This window comes from Panthera pardus, unplaced genomic scaffold (genome assembly GCF_024362965.1).
Source record: "Panthera pardus isolate Hobbes unplaced genomic scaffold, ASM2436296v1 HiC_scaffold_10, whole genome shotgun sequence".
Lineage (NCBI taxonomy): Eukaryota > Metazoa > Chordata > Mammalia > Carnivora > Felidae > Panthera > Panthera pardus.
In genome coordinates, this window is record NW_026526655.1 from 55,865,048 (window position 1) to 55,891,652 (window position 26,605).

Consider the following 26,605-nt stretch of genomic DNA (forward strand, 5'->3'; position numbering starts at 1 on the left):
GTTTTTTAATATTTTTTTTCTAGATTTTATGTATAAGAGATCATACAGTATTTGACACATTAAAATGGGGTCCACTTCTTGAGTAAGTATATAAGAAGATGTCTTAGACATGACAAATCAATTGTAAGCAAAGTAAGGAAGTTAATGGTGCTGTTACAACTGGTTAGCAATTGGGGGAGCAGAAAGTGAAGTTTAATTCAGATCTTCATCTCACACCATAAAATTGAAATAAATTCAAATAGTAACAAAGATTAAAAATTTTAAATTCATACTTAAGAAAAACCCAAGAGAGAGAAGAAATGGTCCCAATTATAGCTCTGGAGAAAGGGAGACTTTTCTAAGCTTACAAGTAATTAAATAGGGGCGCCTGGGTGGCTCAGTCAGGTAAGCATCTAAACTCTTGATTTCGGCTCCGGTGATGATCTTGCGGTTCATGGGATGAGATCTGCATCCAGCTCTGCACTGACCACCCAGACAACGGGGAGCCTGCTTGGGATTCTGTCTCTCCCTCTCTCTGCAAACCGCCCTCCACTCCGCATATGTGAGTTCACTCTCTCTCCCTCTCTCTCTCTCTCAAAATAAACAAACATTAAAAAAAAGAAGTGATTAAATAATCACAGAAAAATATATAAAAACTTGAAACTTTTGAACCAAAAAGAAAAACTCTTACTAAAAAAAGAGTCACTTGGGGGCACCTGGGTGGCTCAGTAGGTTAAGTGTCCGACTTCAGCTCAGGTCATGATTGCACAGTTCATGAGTTTGAGCCCTACAATGGGCTCGGTCCAGATAGCTCAGAGCCTGGAGCCTGCTTTGGATTCTGTGTCTCCCTCTCTCTCTGTCCCTCCCCCGATTGTGCCGGCACTTGCTCACTTACTCTCTCTCTCTCTCTCTCAAAATAAATAAATAAATATTAAACGAAATTAAAAAAAAAGGGAGTCACTTGACTCAATTATTTACAACATTTGTAACAAAGGCATCTAGTAATTCCATTATTCAAAGGGTACACAGCAAAGCACCAAGAAAAAAATACCATGAAGCTGCCACCCCTGGCAAAATAATCACATTCAACTACTTCACACAAAAAGTACATCCAGGAAATACAAGGAAATGATTAAGTCTCATTGGAGTTTCAATGAGAAACATTAAAAATACCACTTTTCCCCCTGGATTCAGTAAATCTGAAACAACAAAAACAAAACTCCTACATGAATAGCAAGGATGCAACAAAGAAACAGCACTTGTGTATCATGAGAGTGTAAGCTGGTATAAATAACCCTTTAGAAAAGGAATTCAGTGAAAATTAAAAAAAAAAAATCCATACTCTTATTACACTAGATATCGACATCTACTATAAAAAAAATCAAACTATAAAAAATTGTACATGCATGAAACTGTTTAATGTACTGTTATTTTTAGAAACTTCAAATCTGGGGAAAAAATGAAAATTTCCGAAATTAAATGAATAACTGATTTACTCAATAAAATATTTATTCCAACATGAAAAATAATTATTATGAAATTTACATTCATGAAAAAAGATAATAATAGGTACATGTGAAGGGTGAGAAGGCAGGAGACAAAATTAGTATCATAAGCATTTAAAGTTTTGGCATTTAATAAAAATTCTTACCTTTGTAATATAAAACTTTTTTAAGCCATCCAAAAATGATGTAAAAATAGAGGAAACCTGAGGTTTAAGAGCATGACCTAAGAAGAGAAAAGTTCATATTTTAAATTAATAGCAAATTCTGTTTTTCAGAAGATTAAGAGGCTAGTGTAATTTAGTATCCTAAAAAAAGTGAATGTTTCATGACTCCAAATTTTTAAAATCTTCCTATGTTTTATGTATAACATACTGATATTAAGATTTACATCTTTCATCTTTATCTTCTTTCAAAAGTCACAACTATTTGTTTATTAAACCTCTCATTTCTTTTTGAACTCAAATTACCACATGTAGTTAATACTACATATAGTTTAGGTTATCTTTCAGTGGTATAGTTTATACATAGTAAAATCACTTCATTAATTTTTATTTCATTAAGAATACCCAATGGTGGCTGGTTTTACTTTTTTTTTTTTTTAATTATGCAGAAACCATTCAGAACTATAACCAAATATGGAGTCAATGCCAAGTTTAAGGTTGTTTCTTAATTAATTCCTAATTCTTCCAGAATTCTTGGCATAAAACTAGTAATTGCTTCCTTAATCACACCCAGAGAGTTAAAATTGCCAGAATAACATAAACGGTGTCTCAGAGTCTGTTAAATTAACATCTTTGCCTGCGGATTGAGTTTAATTGAGTGAAAGTCTTTTACTGTTTTCTCATTGTTTTCAGAGCAACTTCTTAACTCCCGTGACTGTTAGGTTTAAGAGTCAGATACATCTGGCTTTAGTGCTATAAGGCCAATTCAGAAAAATGGAGCATACCATTTATATAGAATTTTTATAAAGAATTTTAAAGTCTCTAGTAAATCTGAAATTATCTCCAAGTAAAAAGTTTATTTTTTTAATAAGCTTTAAGATTTGGGGATTTTGTTTGTTTTTAAAGTATAGATCTGTTCTTTAAGATTGGTGCAAATAGCAAACTAGTTTCTTTGGGGGTGAGAGGGTAGATTTCTAGGGGGAAAAGACTATGATTTGTATGTAGTCTTTTTCCCCCCCCATTCTTTTTTTTTTTTAAGTTAGATTCTGAATCTGTAATACTTATTGCATTTTTACTGACTACAACAGGAAACTGTGTGATATAAAAGACCAAGTAACATAAGTCTTAACCAGAGATTAAGAGTTAGATATCCATGTTATAACTGAACAAAACAAAAAACAAAAGACAAATGAAGGCCAGATTAGATAGAGATCAACCCAGAAATCTTTTTGAGTACCTGGATCACAAGCAAGATGTTTGGAAAATTTTTTTCTTTTACTGTAATCTGTCAAAAAATGCTTTCCCAACATAATCAGTGCCTTAAGAGATACCATTTCTAACAAGTATAAAGTTAGAAATAACATATCAAAATATTCACTTCCTGTCCTAAATAGAATTCATCTACTTAAACAACTGGAAATACATAAACATAAATGTATGAGTGTGTGAGTTGTGTTCTTGCAAGAAATTGATCCACAATTGATCCTTCTGATCCACACATCTTTACACCATGTATGAGGACTCCGAATGTTACTACACTGATGTGGAATAGTCCTTAAGGGTAAATGTTCGTAACACATGGAAATTCATTTGCACAATTTCCATTAACACTAGTGGGACTTAGTCACCTGTATCCCAAATATGGAGTTGACACATTAGCTCTGAAGAACAATTATTATAAAAGCGATACTAACTTTAAGTGGGTCAGCATTAGTATTAACCTAAGGGAATATTATCTTTTACTTATTAAATTAACATTGTCTTTCAAATTAATTACGTTCTAAATATATTCTGACTACTGTGTTTTATTTTTTATAGTAAATGAAGGAACTAAGTTTTCAGATTTACTAAACAGTATGATTAGTAAATGCTGTGTTGTTACAGTGTTAATTTTAAAATTTTAAATTATTGGGGTGCCTGGTGGCTCAGTCCGTTGAGCGGCCGTTCAGCTCAGGTCATGATCTCACAGTTTGTGAGTTTGAGCCCTGCGTCGGGCTCTGTGCTGACAGCTCAGAGCCTGGAGCTTGTTTTGGATTCTGTGTCTCCCTCTCTGACCAATCCCCCGCTCAACACTCTGTGTCTCTCTCTCTCAAAAATAAACATTAAAAAAATTTTTTTTAATTTAAATTATTTAATAAATATCTACATTTCAAAGAAATGATCTCAAACAGTGGCAAAAGTTTTGGGCCTTGGAGTCCGACAGATTTGGGTTCAACTCCTGCTCTACCACATATGACCTGTGGGCTGAAATATCTAGCCTTTGAGTCATCTCTAAACTGAGAATATTACTTTTAGGGACAGCTGTAAGGAGTATTTGATAAATTGTGCTATTGACATTGTGCTTAGGACTACACTATGTGCTCTCCAAGATTTATTCATCCTCTTTGGCTAAGTAGATGATTAAGTCAATCAACATGTCAGTACCTGTCATATGACAGGTGCAGGGGATATAAAAATGAATAAAAAACATCCCCTAAATTTGACAAAATTTAGTGTTTCAGAGGAAATTCTACAGATCATTTCAATATACTCAATGATACCTATCACTTCAATACACTGAAAACAAATCATTTCAGTATAATGAACTAAGGGTTGTGTCAAGAGGTAGGAATGAAATTTAAAATATTAACATCTAATAATAAGGCTTGTGATTTGTTAAGGAGTATGGTACAAACACTGCCAATAAGCCATATGGCTGGTACAAAGTCCTGGACATCCCTTGCTGTGTTTAGCTGCGTGATCACGGAGCCATGGCAAGATATGTAGATGGCAAGGCTTCAACAGGTAGTGAGAAATCAAAAAGGTTATAGATAGCTGAGAAGCAGGAACAGATCTGTCTTTCCAAAGAATCACTTTGGCGGCGGAAAGGAGACAAGGGTGGAAGAAGACAAAAGATATAGTCAAGATGGAGAGGGTAGAGCCTACCTTAGAGCATGTTCCTAGATACAGCAATGAGAATGTGGAACAGGGATGAGAGATAGCCAGAAGGACATTTTCTTTAAACCTTCATCTTAAATTGCTATATATCCCAATTATAAATAAAATCTAGTCAAATTATAGTTAATTTTACAAAGGTGTTTATGACTATAACTCACTATAATAATAGCATATAAATGGGTAAAATAATTATTAATCAGATACATGGCTCTCTTAAGACCTAGATCTCTAAATGCAGGCCAAAACACAGAAGGCTTGATTTCCATGTGATTTAACTATTTAATTATTTAAAGGATGTACTTATCTTAAACTTTTACCAGTAGTATAGTATTTTGAAAATAATTTACTTAAAGAAATAACAGCTATGACTTAAAAGAATCAAATTTTAAAACTAACTCTTGATATATTATGAACATGACTTCCATAAGCTTCTTTAAAAAAATTATTTTTTCCTGTTTATTTATTTTTGAGAGAGACAGAGTGTGAGAGGGGGAGGGGCAGAGAGAGAGGCAGACACAGAATCCGAAGCAGGCTCCAGGCTCTGAGCTGTCAGCACAGAGGCCAATCTGGAGTTTGAACTCACAAGGCGTGAGATCACAACCTGAGCCGAAGTTGGAACGCTTAATCAACTGAGTCACCCAAGCACCCCTGACTTCTTTCAGCTTCTATACTATATAATCACTCTTCCCTAAATTAAAACCTAAACTACTCTTAAATAGAACAAACAAAAGTCTGCCTATCTTAGCCATTAGTGTTTACTATTGAGCAATCATTCCTATAATTTCAGGGACTGTTCTGAATGAAGATACTTAAATTCTATAAACGTAAGTTCCAAACTCAATTTCAGCATATGGAAAAAAATATAAAAGCAATAAAATGAGAATTGAAAAGATGATAAACAGAGTCAGAAAGTTTAATACTTTAACGCAAAAAGGGGGAAAAAGAAACATGGTTACCTGCTACTCAATTCTCTACCTGAATATTCTAACAGTACCTTAAAAACAACCCATTGTAATGTCTTTTCCCCCAAATCATCATCTCTCTCCTAGACTGTTCATCAGTCCACCCAGTCAGTCAAATCAGCAATCTTGGAGTTGCCCTCAACCCTTCCGTTTATTGAATCTTCCACATCTAGTTGGCAAACTGAGCTCTGGGAAATCTATGCCTTACTCTCTATCTCCATCGCTGCTTCCTTGATCAAGGCCCCCAAAATTGGCCTCTTGAACCATTTCCACTCCTCTTCCTCGTCTGCACCATTCTACTCCACCCTGCATAATGCTAGCAGAATGGAGCATTCTCAGATGTAAATCCCTTTGCTGACATGGTAAAATCCAAATCGATCCTGCAAAGCCCTACTCCACCCATCCAGCTTCATCTCTTGTAACAACTCTCACCCACCCTCTATTTGAGCCACATCGAACTACTTGAAGTACAAAGATGCCACTGAGGTCTCACAATTTCATATTTTTTTCCGGATGAGTGAACAAATTTGGTAGGAGGGAAGAGGAAAACATCCCAAGCAAACTTCTATTCCCCTTAAGATTTAATGTAAGCATTACCCTCCTTTAAGAAGCCTTTCCTAGGGGAGCCTGAGTGGCTCAGTCAGTTAAGCATCCAACTATAGCCCAGGTCATGATCTCGTGGTTTATGAGTTCGAGCCCTGCATCAGGCTCTGTGCTAACAGCTCAGAGCCCGGAGCCTGCTTCAGATTCTGTGTCTCCCTCTCTCTCTGCCCCTCTCCCACTTGCACTCTGTCTCTCTCTATCTTAAAAAATAAACATTAAAAAAAAAAAAAAAAAAGCACCTTTCCTGAATCCCCATATTGACATCCAGCAAAATCCAGCAGGTTCAACCATTCCTTCATTTGCACCCAGGGTATCCAGTGCACTCTTCTTTCACAGCATCTCTAACAATCCTGCACTCATTCATTTCTGTAATTGCCTGTCACCATTAGACTAAGGGCTTCCTGAAGGACAGGAACTATGACATTCATCTTCCTAGCTCTGTATTCAGTACTCTTCCTGGCATGTAACAGCTGTTTCACAAATTTTGGGGCTTCATGAGCAGATTTTAAAATGACCATTCCTTACTTACCAAACTGAAACTGTTGGTTGTCCATGAGGCGAATAGATGCAGGAGCACATCTCTATTTTAAAAAGAAAAAATGTGATACAAATTTAATACTGTAAAGAAGCTACACAGGTAGAATGTAAATGCCATCTTTCTGTATGTGACATCAAGAGCTTAGTTCCTAAGAATATATACAGTAAACAAATCTTAACTTTTTATACAATTTTAAGATGATAAAACATCACTGACTTCTATAAAATATTTGGAAGAGAAATCTATATATATAATACACACACATGTATGTTGCCAGATCTTTGTCAGCAACAAGATCTTCTCAATGCCTAGCAAAGATCTATGGAAATACCTAAAAGAAATATTGGGCCTTGAAGGAGATTATTTTAGTACAAAGTAGAAATTTCAAAGACTACAATCAACATTATACCATTTGTGAATTATAATGTATCTTCAGATTCTTATATACTTTTAAAATGAAGAAGATGATGGTAGAATTTTTCTGAGCAAAAACACCTCAAAAAATTATCTGTGATGTCTTCATACATAACTCTAAGAACTGTTGTTTTCCTTTTATCCCTTTCAATAATCCATTTTAAAAAGAAAAACTATCAGTGACCAGAATTCTAAAATCTTTCAAGGCATGAAAATAGAAACAAAATTCTGAAGGGTAACATTATGTATCTAGAACTGCACCAGTGTTAAATTTAATCTAGTCACCACACTAAAAGCTGCAAGGAAAGAAAAATGAGAACAGATAGTCATATAAATTTTGTATGCTGAAATACTACAATACAAACACTAGCAAGATTTAAGTCAGCTACAGCTTTTCCATAGTATTAAAGTGAGCTGCACCCTAACGACAATTTTATTTTCTATGCAAATTTTTAACATGGTTAAACTTCTACCAAGAGGTTGCTTTCACATGACAAAATTTTGACTGTCATAAACTTTTTAAACATTTATCTTCTGCTAATAACATTTATAAATAAAATTTGTATCCATACAACATTAAGATATATGCAGATCATTCAAAAGAACAAAACTTAACACATAACTGCGCATTACAACATTTTTGCTATCATTTACTTTTAATTGAACAAATAATTTTATAAAACCACTCACAATACACATTTTATTTCATCCAACAAAATAACTGAGTAGATTCTTATTTTGAGCACTACACAATTTACTCACCTTTGGTACTAAAGGTGATATTATTCAATCTATATTTTAAAAAGTCACTGCCAAATCTAAAGAAAACAGTATTAGGTAATTTTACATATATACCATAACAATAACCTATTGCCTTACTTTTATAGAATCTTGTGATGTCCAGGTTGTTTTCACATCTCTAATATAAGAAATAACCCATCAGGGTAGCAGAACTGGTGTTATCCCCATTTTTCAGATGAGGACATAAGAACCAGAGAGATTAAAAGACTCGTCTGAGGTCATATGACTGTTAAGCACACAAACTAGGACCAAGATATCTTGACTGCTGGATGAGGAATATTTCAAATAGACCACAAAGCTTCCCAAAAAATCACCTAACACACACATACATACATCACACACACAACACAAAGAGCTTTAAAGTCATACCTGAAACAAAAATTACATGAAAACTATGTGTTATACAGTTATTATACACACACACACACACACACACACACACACACACACAACCTGAGTAATTTCAAATCTTGGTATAAGGGTATCTTTGTAATTAGGCTGTGCTTCTAAAAGCCAAACCAGTTTCCAAAATACTACAGAAAAATCAATTTTCGTAAAATGCTCTTATTCAAACAGGCGTATCAACTTCTAATAACACATATGATGCCTAATTAGACCAAGTTTCTTTTCTGCATGAAATAAACAGTATCATATTACATACATATTTATATGTTTTGGCTTAAGCACACCAGTAACATACGCGAAAGAATTCAGAGCCCTTCTGTCATTCTTAGAAAAAAACAAAAAACAAAAAACGAAACTTTTTTTTTAAGATTTTATTTTTAAGTTCTCTATACCTAATGTCGAGCTTGAACTCACAATCCTCACTCTACTGACTGAGCCAGCCAAGCACCTACCCTCCCCAAAAACAACTTTTAAACTTGTACCAACAACTTGTAAATTCCATCTCCTACCGTCACCTAGTTTCTACTACCCCTGTACCTATATCAAGTGTTATTAGGGAAAACATTCAGCACAGAGACACATATATCAGAAAATGGGGGAAAGTATGTTTAGTACAATAAATCTGTAGTGGAAATCAATCTCTGAAACAACTAAAATACAATCAATATGCAGGCCTTGATAAAAACTTGGTTTGAAAAGACTATCCATAAAATACATCTTGGGTAACTGAAATGATCTGTTTATAGAATGAACACTGGATGTCATTAAAGAAATTACTGTTGATTTTCTTTGACATGATAATAGTATTGTGGCTGTGAAGAAAAACACCTTTATTTTTAGGAGATGTATGTTTAAATACTTAGAGATCAAGTGCCATGATGTCTGCAACTTAATTTTAAACGGCCCAGAAAACACATACAGAAACATTTAAAACAAACATAAGAAAAAGTCAATTGTTGAATATACAAGATAAACATACAAGTGATCGCCATCCTCTTCTTTCAAAGTTTCTGTATGCTTAAAACTTTCAAATTAAAAAGTTGGAAAAATAAGTAAGGAAGCTTCAGGACACTTGGTACACATAACAACCAATATTCAATAATATTGAATATGATTTTAACTTGACAGCTGAGTCATATAAAGCTGAGTCAGTCATGGACTATTCCTATTTGTACTGAGGCAGAGTAGACGGTTACAGACACTTATCAAATGAGAATAACTACTAACACTTATCAAAAAAGAATAAAAAGCTAAAGAGAATTTGTTGTATGTAGATAATAAATATTAGTTTTCAATACTGGCTTTTTAAAAATGATCAAAATGAAACCACAGCTTTATTAAGTCTCATGTTTTAATAGTGTCATTTTTTAAAAAGTCAGTAAATGAGTATTTTAGTTATCATCACAAGTAAATTCTCATAAGTAAAGCACCCAAATTAAAAAACAGCATCTAGATTGTTTTATGATCCTCTGGCCATTGATTATTTGCAAATCACTGTGCATCATTCTAAAAAAAAAAAAAGCAGAAAAGTCTCTTAGAATTTTATATGAAAACTTGCCAGTATCACTAATTGTAAGTTCCTATAATCGAAAGACCAAAATAATGTTTCTATTCTTAAAAAACAACATTCAATCTGGGTAACACTACCTATGGTTAAGACTACATTATGTTTCAATTGCTATGAAACTAATTTGAAAACCTAAAAATATTTCCTTTAAAAGTTAGAGACATCACAAATTCGGAGAATTTGAGCTCTAAATTCACTCCCATGCTTTTCAATTATACTGAGTATTCCATAGATGAAGAAAGGGGGAAAAGGGTTCTTGAGTTAAAGTGACCCCTAGTGGTATGGGACCAGAAATAACCTGAGAGAGAATAGTTTTACCAAGTAATTTTTTTGGTGGGTTAATAATACATTCAGGGAATTTAAGGAACATCACACAAAAACTGTTTACTCAAAATGGAGTTAATAAAATAACTGATTTATTTCCTACTATGATAAATTTATTTTTACTAGAATATCTGATGTCATCTGACGTGTACCCAAGTATACTTTATATACAATAAGTAGTCTGAAAAGAGATGAGAAATTCATTATGGACCTTAAGGAAATATCAATTATTTTTGTTTTACCCAAGCAAAGAAGAAATAAATAATCACATTGACCTCAAAGCACTAGTACGAGACTGACTAAGTCAAACTGCTGACAATTTCTTCCCTTTAATGATGTTACAACCAGGAATTTAATATATAAACCTGAAAGGTAAATAACAACCACTCTCATTAGTCTTATTTAATTCTGAGTACAATTCTCTTTACTAACAACTTAAAAAAAGCAACAGATCTCTCAATCTAACCATTTTCTCCAAAAAAAAAAAAAAAGTCCCTATAAGAAACACATCAAAAGATTTCTGCAAAATCTGTTTTTATGGAACTAATTCGTATTTCTTTCTTATCACAGAGAAAACCAGAACTTGCACTGCAGATGTGACACATTATTTGTGAGGGTTTCCCTTAGTTTACTAAATACTAGCAAAAGAAATTCGATATTAACATATCTCAAAAGGCATCAGGATTTCTACTATTCCAACTTCATAAACATAAAATATAAGCAGTGAATGGTAGTCCTGTATCTTTGGTGCCTTGTTTAACACCTTTGAATTGAAAAGGCTTATTTCTTCAAGAAGTAAATCACACATTCAGTGTAGACTCTAGAACGGCCCAAACTCCTAAACCTTGAGTCTATTTTGGAGATAGTCTAGTAACCTCACACTATATCAGAAGCCAAAGCTCCAATACCAAACTCCTTGTACCTAGCCATACAAAAGTTTAAACATATAAAATTTATCATGATATGCAACATCTGTAGTGATTACTAGAAGACAGGAATCATGTCTATTTAACTTACACAATATCCAATATACTTTATTGAATATAAAGTTAAGAGCACACTATCTCACATACGGATAAGCAAAAAAATGTTTAAAAAAGGATATGTGAAAAGAATTCTGCTAACTGCAAATTTCTATATATAAAAACTTAAAATGTAGACAGATAATTGGTTCTTCCTCAGAGCTGGTACCACAGATAAAATCAGACAGTATTTAAGGCTATTCGTATAACTGGTTAGTCCTACTGGAAGTCACATACTGGCTTACAGCTACATATTATACAGTAGATATTTCCCTCCATTTATATAAGGGAAGAGCCAATAATGCCAAACGGTCTCTGGTTCATCATTTTCATTTTTCACTTTGTACATGTATAATGACTTGTTCTGAGTAGCTCCTGCTTAAAAGCGTGTCTTGTAACTGTCCTCAAGTTTAACACATTCTGCTGGATCACATAGTAAAGAATCCAATTAATCAAACTTTTGGCTAGGGGCTAGGTTATTTTCTCTGCCTCAGAGGGAGAAAAGCATCACACACACACACACACACACACACACACACACACACACACACGTGCATGCACACACATAATGATTTAAAATAACAATGCCTTTTTCTACACATGACAAATTATTATTTCCAAGAATTACCACTGAATATAAAGCAGTTTTAATTATTTTATAATGTAATTGCTAAACCTAACTCCTTTCAACTTATTTCAACCCCTCCAGGATAAGTCAAGTTTAAGACAGAACAATTCAGAATTGAGACATAATAGTCTGAGGTGTCAAATATGAACTATGTATTTCTTTCCAAATTATGGTCTAAACTCTCTAGAAAAAACAACAACACCCTATCAGTTTAAAACTGTTTAAAATAAAAGTGATGGTAGGTAGAATGGGCCACACCTTGCCAAAAGACAGGGAGAGAAAAACCTCCCTTTTCAATCTGTAATTCTACAAACCTAGTGCTGATACTGAGAAAGACAGTTTTCGGAGGAATGCATACGGAAATGTGCCACACGTACAGTGTTTCCTCTTAATGGAACATATGGTCCTCCCTCAATACTACAGGGCATAACTCTTAAGTTTTTACTGGGAAGGGAAAATCCCATACTTCAAAAACTGCTCAATTTGAGCTTATTTCAACCCTTTTTCCCTTAAAACTTTATAAAGATATCATTGTTATTTCTAAACAAACAATAAGAGAATAAAATATACCTGAAACTGATATTCTGATTAAAAAACACTATTTCCTCTCACCTGAGAGGCTACAGTAAGAAATCTATTTTCTCAAAGTCTTAAAAATCACTTACTTACCCATCTACTGAGTTAAGTTGGAGATTATACTGGACTGCCATTTATAAGATAGAATCACATTAATCTTCTACTAAATCTTCCTTTCTAGCTCCTCACAAGGCAGTGAAGTATTGAAAGAGGACAATCCTCACGTGGACAAAGATTAGATGAGAGACCTTAGTAGAATCCTTCTGCTGTCAGTATAAAGTTGCTTAATTTATTTCCTTCAGTAAGAATAGTGATGAAAATATACAAAGAGCCCACTTTGCTATTTGTAAACAATCATGTATACTCCTTTCCCAAAGATACATATCCAAAATACAGTTCCCCATTTCAAAAGCAACTTGAGTCTGAAAATACCGTAAAAATGGAAGTGCTATGAAATGACAGTGAGGAATTACAACCAGCCAACTCATTATTCAATCAAGAATTTGGCACAATCATAAACCATGTATCATCTATTTTAATGGATCTTAATTCTCTTCCTATCAGCTGAAATTCCAAATTGCAAATTGAACAACTAGTGCCAAAATCTGATCATTTTCTCAATTTTTCTGCCTGAGAATACTGTTACAAAGCAGGGCAGCACACGTCGTTCCATTCTTGACATATGAGATTTGTACATTCTGTAAACTAATATGTAAATGTCTCTAAGCCATAATACAAGCATTTGCCCATTTCCAGGGCAGGTAAACATTCATAATTATCTATCTGTGCAGAAGTAAAATATATATGTTCCTCAAACAGTGGAATATCTCCAAATCACAGTAACTATTCTTAGCAATTGTTTCATTCATACAAGTAATATTTGAAAATAAAATAGTATCTATCTAGGCTTTTTAATCAGTTTCAAGAAAGACAAACTTTCTAGTCACGTGGTATGTATGCCTTTAAAAACTGTCTATTACCAAGTACACAGGACCAATTTATTAAAAATATAGATTAGAGGGGAGCTTTCCTTTAAGGTCTTTAACCACAGGGTAGCACTTTCTATCAGCTATCACCTTTGTTTATTCCAAACTATATACCCAATACAGTTTTGTGTAGTCAATTTCGATTACAGTCACTGGTGAACATCCAAAGAATTTTTTAAAACGAGTAAAAGCGCAATTTTTACTGACTTATGCAAAGATGAAGGAAAATTTCACCCCCTGCTTTTCATTAGCACAAGTAGTTCTCTATTACTTTCTATCAGGGGCATATATTAAATTGTAACAAAAACTGCATCAGATTATAGCAACTATGTTTAAATCCAATATTTCCATTTTAATAAAATTATAAATTTAGGAGTCTGATACATTTGTACATCATTTCTCATTAATGAAACCTAAGATATATTTACATATTTACAATGCAGAAAAGAGGAAAGCATAAATACGTCTACCTTTACTTCCAAGATCACCTAGCAACATTTTTTCACAAGTCTACTAAATCTGTGTTCTACAGAGTGGAGAGCTTGTGAAGGGGCAGATTTGACCAACATAGACTGAATGTGACCTCATCAAAGATCTTTTGTTGAAAATACATACAAATCAGATAGTTTTATCGATTCTGTAATTATTTTTAAAAATCCAATGTGGCATTCTTGCTTATTTTGCCATAAAATATGGAGACAGCAATAGCCAATTAAAAAGATGTCATATTCAAAACCTGAAAAAGAGAGATACTACGAACTATAAATTTTATGATAAAGCTTTTTTGGGGAGGGGAAATAATCAAGCTTAACAAAGACAGAAACAAAAGTACTTAACACCAAGAATAAATTATAATACAAGGTGAAAACACTTAAAAAAATCATTAAGGGAGATTGAAATTGATAAGAAAATATAATCTAATAATGGGAAATGTTTGGTTTGTTTTGATTTTTAATTGGTGAACTTACTTACAGTAATTTTCTAAACAAAGCAAAACAAACAAACAAAAAACAACATGAAAACTTAGCTTTCTATTCTTCTAGGTTTTAACTCACAGGCAAAACCATAACACTTTGCAATTAGTTCTTTTATTCCTTAACATCTAGGCTATCTTAAATTTGAAATTGTCTTCCTTTGCCTTTAAATGTGGAAGGTTTTAGTGACAAGTATCAGGACACGCTTGAACTTTACTACTCAGTGCTCAGATATCATGTCAGAATAACAAATAGTATTTACTCCTGAAACTTATTTCCACTTCTCCTTTATTCAGTAGTCCTGCTTTTAAATATAATATTTAATATTACATTAAATATATGAAGTATACTGATATTTAATATGTAATGTATATTACATATTTATATATTAAAATAATATTTAAATATTATATCATCTCATTATTTTAGCAAATAGCATAATACTTAACTATATATTCTAGCACCCTAACCATAACATAATATCCCCAAGGTTCTAGGAATTAGGAGCTCTTCTTGTAAAAGTTTCAACTATTAACATTTGTTTTTGCTTTACCACCACCAAACTAACCTGCCAGTAGTTTAAGAATGTTCATTCTAGGACTATACTTCTTTTTTAAATTATTCTCCCACCCAGCAGGAAGACAATCAAGACTAAGGGGCCTATGGTTAAACCTTAATGCAGGAAGCAATTTAACTGATAAGTAACTGAAGCTACCTGGAAATTATAGAAATTATCCTTGTCAACTGTTAGATTAAATGACCATATAGCTGAACCTCCTCAAAGCAGAAAACTAACGGAAAAAATGAATGTCTCAGAAAGCAAAACTGAATATATGAAAGAAAGAACCCTAAAAATGGTAAATATGTGAGTAACTGTGAAATATTTTTGCTTATTTTAAATTTCTTTAAGGCATTTATGTCATAGAATGGTGGGAAGATAAGACTCTTGACCACTTTCCATTTCCGTACTTGAAAGAGTCCACAATGAATATGGAGTATTTGCTGGATATCATTCCTTTGCCTCAGCAGATCCTCGCTTCACTCTGCTCATGATATACCTGGAGGCTGACCTATATGGGTCAGGTTGGAAAGGTCCCTTGCCTCAAGATTCTAGTTGCATATAGCTGATGGGAAGTACTAAAGAACTCCAGGAGTTTGGAGAAAGCAAGAAGAAACAGGCTGCAGTATACTCCCTTGATTTCCTCCCCACTGTGAAATGCTGAAATGAGAATTTTTCACAAACCATTGTAGTTCAAATAATGAACCAAATACCTGAAGAAATGCAAGAATTTCTACACTGATACACAGAATACAGAAATAAAATTACTTGACATGACCTAGTCTTTTAAAAATCCTTAATATTATATCTTTTTTTTTAAATAAGGGAACAGAAAATGGGAATTCTTCTTAACTTATAGCTAAATATATGATGTTATATTATGTTATTTAACTTAAGCTATAGCCTAGGTACTATTATAAAACAAAGTAGGGTCTAGTAGTAGCATATTCTAAGTATTGATAAAGTTTGATTACCTATATTTAATTTCTATATTTTTGATCACTGACAATCAGCCATTTATTTTAATTTCAATAAATGTCTTAGTTTAAGAAAAATTATGTATCACTTCAAATTAATCACAAAATATCTTACCTAAAAAAAATTTAAGAAAACATAACATTCATTAAAGGCAGAGTCATTCAAAGCCATCAACCCAAGTATATACCTTACCTTGGCTTAAAATCACACAGCACTCTTTAAACCAAGAAATAAAGAAATAGCAACTGCACTTACAGGGATGATTTTACATTACCTTTTCATACAGAACTGGGGAAAAACCACATATATAACACAACTAAATATGAAGATTATATGTGACATACAAAATCAGTTACGCAGAATTTTTAAACTATAAATATATATGGGTGGGTTTTTGTTCTTTTTTGTTTGTTTGTTTTTACCTGTTTTGCAATTTCTCTTAAACAGGCTACTCCTTGTTCAAAATTAGGGAAAGCTACTGAGCCATACTTTTGGTATTCAGGGATTGGTCTGATTTTTATTGTAGCTTCTGTTATCACACCAAGAGTTCCTGAAAAAGAAGGGGGAATAATCCAATATATCACATGCCAATTTTCTAAGTCATATTTAAATCTATTTTATCTATTTATTCTATTAATTTATTCTATTCATATTTAAATCTATTTAATCTATTCTATGTGGGGAATAATGGCTACTCAAGTCTTTTTAGAAAAACAAACATTTTATAATTTCTGAAAAAAGTTTTTGGAATACATTTTTCTTATGTTATATATAAATACTTTAAGACATTTTTAAGGTAACCCTTCTCCAAGGTTACTTTTAAATCATTTGAAAAGCATTACAACCTACTAAAAGAAAACAAATTTAAAAACAACAGGTTTTTATATCTCATATACATTCAGACAAAAGTATATTTTGATATTTGTGCCTACTTTTACTGTGAGAACAATTTACTGGGGCAAAAAGAAACCTCTATGAGAATTTAAAATGATAGAAGAAATTAGAGGGACTATTATTACCTTGCCTTTTTTCCTAAGAATTCATACAATGACAAAGGCAACACTGGGATGCCCTTGTAAAACAGAAAACAAAAAACAAAACAAAAAGAAAAAAAAAACAACAGATATTTCAGAGACAAAATAGTTACTATAAATATCTAGCACAAGAGAACCACTAGTGAAACAAATGTTCTTTTCTTTATTACAGAGAGGAGAGATAAATCAAAGAGGAAAATAGCAAGTTAAATATAAACTATATTCTACATGATTTAAATAACTATGCTAAAATATTTGAAGAGACATGGTTAAAAATTATTATATTCACAATGTCACACTTTTCAAATCAGTGATTTCTGATGTACAAATGTTAGAAATTATTAACACTAGCAGTAAATTTTTGGAGAATCACAAAAAAAGAATAAAGAGGGAAATCTTTGAATTGGAGAAAATGACAACACTAGAAATAAATAAATAAATAAATAAATAGTATCACAAAAAAAGCGTTCAATAAATTTATAATATACTCAAAATGTCAGTATAGAATACAAGATAGAAAACTATGAAACTTTTTACTATGTAAAAAGTAAATTACATTAGATCACAATATGCTCCTCACATATACAAATGACTGCCTATGGAGATAGCAAATATGACCCCATTATGACTTGTAAAATTACAGAAACTCTGCAAGTTTGGCCTGATTAGTATTTGAATAAAAAGTAGATACATCTTGTAAATTTTAAAAGATAACAAGTGACTAGACTTTATCTTTTATTTTAGCATCTTTATTGAGATATAATTCATAGACCATAAAATTCACCCATTTAAAGTGTAAAACTCAATGTTTTTCAGTATATGCATAGATATATGCAACTATCATTAAATCTAAGTTTAGAACATCTTCCTCACCCAAAAAAAGAAACCCCATATCCATGAAACAGTCATTCTCCATCACCCCCCCATCCCCACATACATACTCAGCCCTAGACAACCGCTAACTTCTATAAATTTGTCTACTCTGAATATTTCATATAAATGGAATTTTACAATATGTGTTTTTTTGTGACTGGCTTCACTTAGATAATGTTTTCAAGGTTTACCCCTGTTATAACATGTATTAGTACTTCATTTTTTTTAAATTATGAACTATTACTCCAATGTATACAGAACTCATTTTGTTTACCCATTCGTTAGTTGATGGGCATTTGGGTTTCCACATTTTTTTTTTTTACTAGCTTGTCAATGTAATATAAAATGATACTACACAGGAAGAGTTAAGATGAAAAAAAAAAAAGAGAGATGCAGAGGGCAAAGTATGGTGAAAGGGGCTGAGTTTCCATGCCCTTTCCAGATGCACCACCCTCCCAGCACTTCCATGTGTTAACCAACATGGAAGCTCTCCAAAACCTGCATTTTAGTGATTTTTATGAAAGCTTCATCACAGAGGCATGACTGATTGAACCACTAATTCAATGTTCAGTCCCTCTCCCCTCCCAGAGCTGAAAGTTCCATAGGTTTCCACATTTTGGCTGCTATAAATAATGCTACTGTGAATATATATACAAATCTACACACAAATTTTTGTGTGGATGTATGTTTTCTTTTCTCTGAAATATATACGTGAAGACTTTTTTCATTTCAGAAAAACCTGTGATCCTTTTCCATATAACAACACTGCCCTCATCTACCTTTTCCTAAAGTTACATTCCAGGCACATACCACCAAGATGTGGGAGAAGTGGGGAAGAGATTGGTTCACTTCTAGTACCCAACCTTAGCTGGTGGGGCAGAGGCTCTACTTGGAGTGTTACACTAATACTGGGATCCCAATCACCCTTGGCCTGGCTTGCAAAGAGTTGGTATCTTGCCAGGAGAAGCAAACCAAGAAGATGTGTTTTCCTTCTCTCTTCTCCCTAGCACTGAGCTACTAAAGCAGGGATGTCCTCAGAGAAAAGCATGCCATTGCTCTGCTGCTCCTCTCTCCTCCCTTCGCCTCCAGGATCAAGGCTCAGAGATTTTACAGGGGTGGAGGAGGGAGGGGGTGAGGGAACACAAACCAAAAAATAGCTCCTAATCTCTTTCCAAAGAAAATTACTTTGTTTGCAACACAGCAAGAAGAAGTTCAAGCCTAAAACACTCTCAAAACAGTGGAGGATTTGGTAAAAGGCAACTGGGAGGACATAGGTTAATTTATTGAAAATAAAGGCAATATTGTAGGCCAGTTAATTTGCCTGTATAGAAACAGTGGGAAGGACCCCAACCATGCTCAGAAAAGACTCTCAAACACTAATCTCAGGAACTATCCCTGCTAAGGGATACACTTTAAAATGGGTGAATTTTATGGTATGTGAACTGTATTTCAATAAAGCTATTTTAAAATAACCATTATAACTTAATTCTCCAAATGAATTACAAATGAAACTTCAGAGTTATTTCCTTAAATAAGGAACTAACCATCATGCATTTTACAAATAGAAAAATTTTAAGAAATAGATATCTTAGACTATAGAAAGAGTCTAAGAGAACTTCTAAACCTTTGCCAAAGAGGCAAAAGGCTGACAGGTAAACCATTAATACTATGCTGTCTCCTCATCCACCAGCACAGAATTTTCTATCATACCTGTTCTTTCTTACCAATACAAGTAGTACTACTTTAATTTTTAATGTTGCTAATCTTCCTACTACTACAGTGACACCATCACTAAACTTATTCGTAATTCTTTCAACTCTTTTCAACATTTTTAGAAGCTTCTATAGCCTTGGAACTAACATCTGATGTTAAAAGTTCTTTCTACAAATAAATTGAAATTTGACAGGCATGTACTCCTAAACACAGGAATCATCTCCTCTATTTAATCTGACCACAGATTACAGAAAACCTTAATAAATACTTGCTGAAACTCAACAGTCACCAGATTGAAATTCATTAAGGAAAAGGTCAATATAAGCCTTGACTGTAGACAGGAAAACATCTATTTAAAACTAAACTCCAAGTTCCCAGGTTTTTGTGAAATATTTCCTTAACATCTGACAAGTGAAGCCATTTGAAAATATTTCTTTGAATTATAGAATATAATCTAAACATAACCTAAATATGACCCAGGAAAAAAAGCCAGAAACCATTTAAATGCCAATCAATGAGGGTCTGGTTAAATACATCGGTATACATTCAAGTAGCTGTCAAAAAGAATGAAGTGGCTCTAAATGTAATGATACTTACATGGACTCAGCTTTATAAAATGAAGTGTAAAGCAAAGAGTAGTAAACTCCTGTTTGTGTTTTTAAAACTGCATACATATATACTGATATACAGCAGTTAAGTGTTTACTCTGAACAAGGGAGATGCTTGGAAGACAGGGATAGAAGGCAGATTTTCCCTTGTACATCCTTCAGTACCTTTTGAATTTTGTACATTTGTCCATATTTTAATTTTGTACATGTGATTATTCAAAAAGTTGATTTTAAAATATATATGCCTTTACATTAGCAAACTTCCTTTAAAATTCTAATTCTACATCAAAATTCTAAGGTAACAGTGAAAAGTGACTATGCCTTAAACCCCTATATACCTGTACTGCCTCGTATGTAGTAGAGCAGGCACTCTGAAGTAGTAAAATCCACCATAACATTATAAGTTAGGTTAAAAAAGATGAAAATCAGTAAAATGAGACTGCATTATTGTAAGGTTAGTGAAATGCCTAAGGTGAGTCTCTGCAACTATCTAGCTATCAGCTCTACAGGGGGTCCCACTGTGAAAGCAAAATCATCCAGGTCTCAAACACAGTTTGAAGGAGGGCAGCTTCCATTCAGATTTACATTCAAATTAGCCCATCACAAATGGATATATCCAAATTCACTTAATCAAAAGGCTCGTTTCTGTTCTGTTTTATTGTATTTATTGATTCTTTTGTTTTGGGAGTATTGTCAACAGAGTGATATAAAAGACTTGGACTACTTATCACTTGATTATATGTACATTATACCACTTTATACACTTCATATTTTATATCTACTTAGTATTATTACTTATAGATAACTCCATGGCAAGATGACATCATAGAGGCTTATATATCATTCACTTTTCTTTCTCTTTTATCCAAAATATGTTGCAATAAATTTAAATATCTTCTGTTTTATAATTTTCAAATGTAATGTTTGTTCTCAAGAAAACTAAGAGCTTCAATTGCTACTTGATATAAAATGCAAGTATTTGGTTAAAGTAAATACAACCTTTTGTAATTTGAAAATATACTTTCAGGTAACTTCAGGACTAAGAAAATGGCAGTCATTTGATTCTGAAACTTCTCCCCTCTCTACTCCCCCCCCTCCAAAAAAAAAAAAACCCATAAAAATCAACAAGTAAAACAAAACCACAAATAATGCTGAAATAAAACCTTCTTTTTTTTTTTTGGCTCTCGATCATTTTTTTTTTTAATATATGAAATTTATTGTCAAATTGGTTTCCATACAACACCCAGTGCTCATCCCAAAAGATGCCCTCTTCAATACCCATCACCTCCCTCCCACCCCCCATCAGCCCTCAGTTTGTTCTCAGTTTTTTTTTTTAACGTTTATTTATTTTTGAGACAGAGAGAGAGAGAGCATGAACGGGGGAGGGTCTGAGAGAGGGAGACACAGAATCTGAGACAGGCTCCAGGCTCTCAGCTGTCAGCACAGAGCCTGACGTGGGGCTCGAACTCACGGACTGAGAAATCATGACCTGAGCCAAAGTTGGCCGCTTAACTGACTGAGCCACCCAGGCGCCCCTGTTCTCAGTTTTTAAGAGTTTCTTATGCTTTGGCTCTCTCCCACTCTAACCTCTCTCTCTCTCTTTTTTTTTTTTTCCCTTCCCCTCCCCCATGGGTTCCTGTTAAGTTTCTCAGGATCCACATGAGAGTGAAAACATATGGTATCTGTCTTTCTCTGTATAGCTTGAAATAAAACCTTCAATACTACTAGGAGACAAAAAACACTCTGACCTTCACATTACCTGTGAAGTAGAAATAAAGCGAAAAAATTCCAAAAGACCTTCTACGGCCTTCTACTTGCTGCAAGTTTGTAAGGGTAGAAAATAATGGGAGGCTTAAAAGATTTCATAAGAAAGGGAAGAGGGTATCATAGGACCTGAAGAAAGCATAGACAGAATCACAGAAAGCAAAAGTGCAACAATAATGCCAAAATGCTATACAGGCCCTGGCTATGGAGAGGGGATTGAAAATGGGAGGAACCAGAAATGGCAGTCTTAGAGAAGCAAGGGGAGCATGATATTCAGAGAAGTGTGCTATTCCTTGGAGAAAAGGTAATGAAGGGAAAGTATAATAGAAAAAATTAAAGATCCTATAGAAATAAGAGAGAAAGAAGACGTGCCATCATGCCTTCTCCCACCAACAATACCACCATCCAAAAACAAGTAGCACAAAAGAGAGTAGGAGTGACAGAAAAGGACATTTCCAAACTAGGAACCCTTTCTAAGTAATAAATAGCAACAGAAAAAAAGCACACCAAATCCACAAAAACTACTGCAGTAAGTCAGAAAATATAAATAAAAGCTTTTCTGCTAATAAAAAGTCTCTCCCCTAAACCAACCACGATCCTGAAGGAAAAAAAAACCGTAAAACAACATTTCAAACTGAATTAAGTACTGTCAAGCAAGCATTTGGGGATATTAAAAACAATACTTGAATCAGAAATACAACATTAAAGGGGCGCCTACATGGCTCACTCAGTTAAGTATACAACTCTTGATTTCGGCTCAGGACTTGATCTAAAGTTCATGAGATCAAGCCCCATGTTGGGCTCTGCATTGAGGACGCAGAGCCTGTTTGAGATTCTCTCTCTCCCTGTCTCTATCCCTCCCCTGCTCATGCACGTGCATGCTCTCTCTCTCAAAATAATATACTTAAAAAAACACAAACACTAAAAACATAAATGGACAAAAAGCAAGAAGCAATGAGATAAGAGATGACTGATCTCAGGAAAGAAATAGAACAGCAGCAACAACAACACAAAACATATAAAAAATGAAGGCTAAGTTATAAGATATTCAAAGGAGAACAGAGAATAGATTCAAATGAAAACTTAATAAAGGGCATTGGAGAAAAGCAAGAAAATAACCAAGAGAAAGAAAATGAAATAAAAAGTTGAAAAAAAGGTCAGAGAAATAGGGGCTGAAATAGAACTTGTATCCCTAAAGAAGAAAAATCAAAACACTGGGAGAAAACCCCTAATCACTGACACTACACTATAAAAAAACCTTTCCAAAATAGAAGAAGACCTAAATATAAACACAGAAAGGGTCCAATGGGTACCACGCAAAACAACCTAGGACAATCAACTCTGATCTATAAAAGTAGTAAACTTCAATAATAAAGAACAAAATCCTCAGGACACCCAGGCAAAAAAAAAAGGAAAGAAGCTACAAGGCAAAAGAGCTAGCATTAGATTTCTTTAAAACAACATATAAAACCAGGCAGCACTGGAGCAGCATTTTTAAGAAACAAGGAAAGAAAGTGCAACCCATGGATGTTATATCCACCCAAGCTGTCCTGCTGGTATCCAGGTCAGAGGAAAACAGTTTAAAACATTCTAGAACTCATGAGATACACAATGTGCCCTTCTGGAGGAATCTAGTAAAGGGTTAGCTTTATTTGACCAAAAGGTGACTAGTAAAATTACATAAAAGGACCGATAGTAAGCATTTTACTTATTTCAACACAGAGCAAAGGCTAAAACAAGGGTGCGTCATGGGTTAAAAAATACAAATGCACTTTTAACCATTTTCCAAATAAAAGAGCAAGCTATTTGAAGTTACTAGTCAATTCCATACATCAGAAAAAAAAATGCAAAGCACTTCAGATGCTTTGACTATTTATTATAATTTTCATTATATTGATCACATTCTAGCATCTAAAATGGGAAGAAGCTGCTTGTTGAAAAAAATCATTATGAAAAATTCGTAACTCAAAACAAGACAAAAACGTTAAATTTAACATGGTTAGTCACATGTACAACTTAGTAGGATCAGGAAAATACATTTTTGAACGATAATACTTTCAAGGCTGTCATCACATGATTTAACTGTAGCAAGAAAAAATGTTTCCAAAGCTTGAGGAAAAGCTTATGACACCCTTAAGGCAGCAGGTTATTATTTAGATAGTTCACGACAGCAGATGAAAATACATATTATAAAAGAATTTGAACTTGTGATGAGCACTGGGTGATACAAAGAAGTGTTGAATCACTATATTGTACACCTGAAACTAATGTTATACTGTATGTTAACTAACTGGAATTTAAATAAAAAGATTAAAAATATAAAATTCAAAAATAAATAAATAAATAAATAAAACTTTAAAAAAATGATTTCGCATAAATTTACTTTCCCAATCATGCTGTCTCCTGGCCTATATTAAGATGACTCTATATCCACATACAAACAGAGATGGAGATTAGGGACTATAAATACATTGGAAAGATCACTGATGCCAAAGTAATACACAGCAACAATAGTAATAAATTTAACATTTGTTGAGTACTTACTAAATGCTTATAGACTGCTTATCATAACCTCATTTAATCCTCACAAAAAGCTTATGAAGATGGATTCTTTTATTATCCCCATTTTATAGCTGAGGACACTAGCATAAAGAATTACCTAACTGACACAAAGTCACAGAAATGTAAGTGGTGGAACCAGGACTGAAATCCAGATCTGAAAGATTTCATGTTATGCTCTTAGATCAGTATGGCATTTTACATGTATATTTATAATAAGATCTCATTTAAATACAGTAATTTACCCTAGCATATATGTTTAATAAATCATATTTTTTATCTTACTTTATTATTAGTTTACCTTCCTTAAATTCATACGATAATTTACTATTGAGAGAGGTAGTCCAGTCCTTTAGATCCAGTTTAAACTATTTTAAAAGGCATGAAAGACCAAATTATCTCTCCAGCCACCCTATAATCCTTTCCACTCTACCCCTAGACCTGCTGCCTACTCCACCCTACAGTTGGATCTTATGTTCCAGTTATATTGAAAAATTCACAGCTTCACAAGGCAGACATAGCTTGTTCTCACTTTTAAGTCTGCCATGCAGTTCTCTCTGTAGGCAACTCCCTCCCCACCTTATTCCCTCAACTCCTTATCAACCTTCAAGGACCGCTTTAGGTAAGGCCCCTCTGGAGAGGTCTTCTTAAGCACCCATCAATGCAAACTTTGTCCATATTTCTCCTATATTTACTTCTATCATACAATTTATCATACTGTATTATAAAGGTCAATTATTACCTGTGTCCTTTAGTGTGCCAGCATAATACCTAGCAACCAAAATTTTTAAAATACTAAGTGATGGAAGAAAAACAAAATGTTTGATATGGTTACCTGAAAAGATAATATATATGTATAAAGTTGACTCCAATTGCATCAACAGTATAATTAATAACAATCACTTTTGGTGCCTGGATGGCTCAGTCGGTTAAGATCATAACCATGATCTCATGGTTCGTGGGATGGAGTCCTGCATCGGGCTCTGTGCTGTCAGCGCTTGGGATTCTCTCTCTCCCTCTTTCTCTGTCCCTCCCTGCTCACTCTAGCTCACTCTCTCTCAAAAATAAACATTAAAAAAAATTATACAAAAAATATTTTTAAAAATACCTATCAGTTTTAATACCTATTTGTTATTCAATTTGACACCTGATAGCAAAAAGTTACATATTTTAGTTAACTTTTAGATGTGTTAGTATGAAAAGTTGTAGAATATTTATCAAAGAATTGATTATTTTAAGAGAATTTAACATTTTTTATTAAAAATGTAGTTCTATTGTTTCATAGAAGAGTATACTTATCAGAAAAGGAATGAGAGTAAACTGTTGAGACATCTTGACAAAGGTTTATCATTATTATGAAAAAAATATCTAAGCTGTACCACTGGTCATCAAATCAATGGTGACCTCTACCATGTCACTGAGACACAGTTTAATTTTTTCCGTCCTTGATATTACTATCAAAAGATAAAATTTATGCCCTTTCACCTTAGTTTATTATAATTGCTCTCATATCCATGAATAAGCTAAATGTTTTGAAAGTCTATCTTTTTTTTTACCTTGTACCACCTTCTAAATTAGTAATGAGTTCTTCCATTAATTTAGAAATACTAGGTTTATCTTATTTCTCCGAATTTAAGGGATATCCCTCTCTACCATTCTACAAATTGAAAAATAAAGACTATGTTCATCTTATCCATAAAATTCACCACATAACAGTTAGTTTGCAATATAGAAGGAAGGTTAGTTTCTTCCTGATCAGTACAGGAATGAAATGTTTTGTATAAGATAAAGAACTACATTCTAGTTCACCCAGCATTAAGTAACCAAGCAAAGAATACTAGTTAAGTAGTAAAAACAAAAACAAACAAAAAAAACAAGTTTTAAAAGATATGTAAATCAACAGAATTGTAAATTCCACTTCTTCAAAGAATCAAATAGCAAGTAACAAAAGATACAACTATAGAAAGACAAGACACTAACACAATACTTTCTCAGTCCCTTCCCCCCTGATAATTCAGACAAGAATAGAGAATAATATAAAATTTTAAAGCAAACTATTTTAAATCTTAACAGCTACTCTTCCTAAAATCATGGACTGAAACGTCTAAAATAAAAATAAAATACCAAAAAGACTA

The 26,605-nt window shown here is 33.3% G+C and overlaps 1 protein-coding gene across 2 annotated transcripts in view; it reads right to left on the reverse strand.

Annotated features, from left to right (window-relative positions):
* AGPS (alkylglycerone phosphate synthase) overlaps nucleotides 1-26,605 on the reverse strand; it is a 148,639-nt gene that overhangs the window by 43,148 nt on the left and 78,886 nt on the right. For both annotated transcript variants that reach the window (XM_053907421.1, XM_019460473.2), the window contains exons 11-13: nucleotides 16,342-16,469; nucleotides 6,677-6,728; nucleotides 1,631-1,707 (exon numbers count right to left, since the gene is read on the reverse strand). In XM_053907421.1, the coding sequence (XP_053763396.1) occupies nucleotides 1,631-1,707; nucleotides 6,677-6,728; nucleotides 16,342-16,469 (257 nt within the window). The remainder of the gene's footprint in view (nucleotides 1-1,630; nucleotides 1,708-6,676; nucleotides 6,729-16,341; nucleotides 16,470-26,605) is intronic.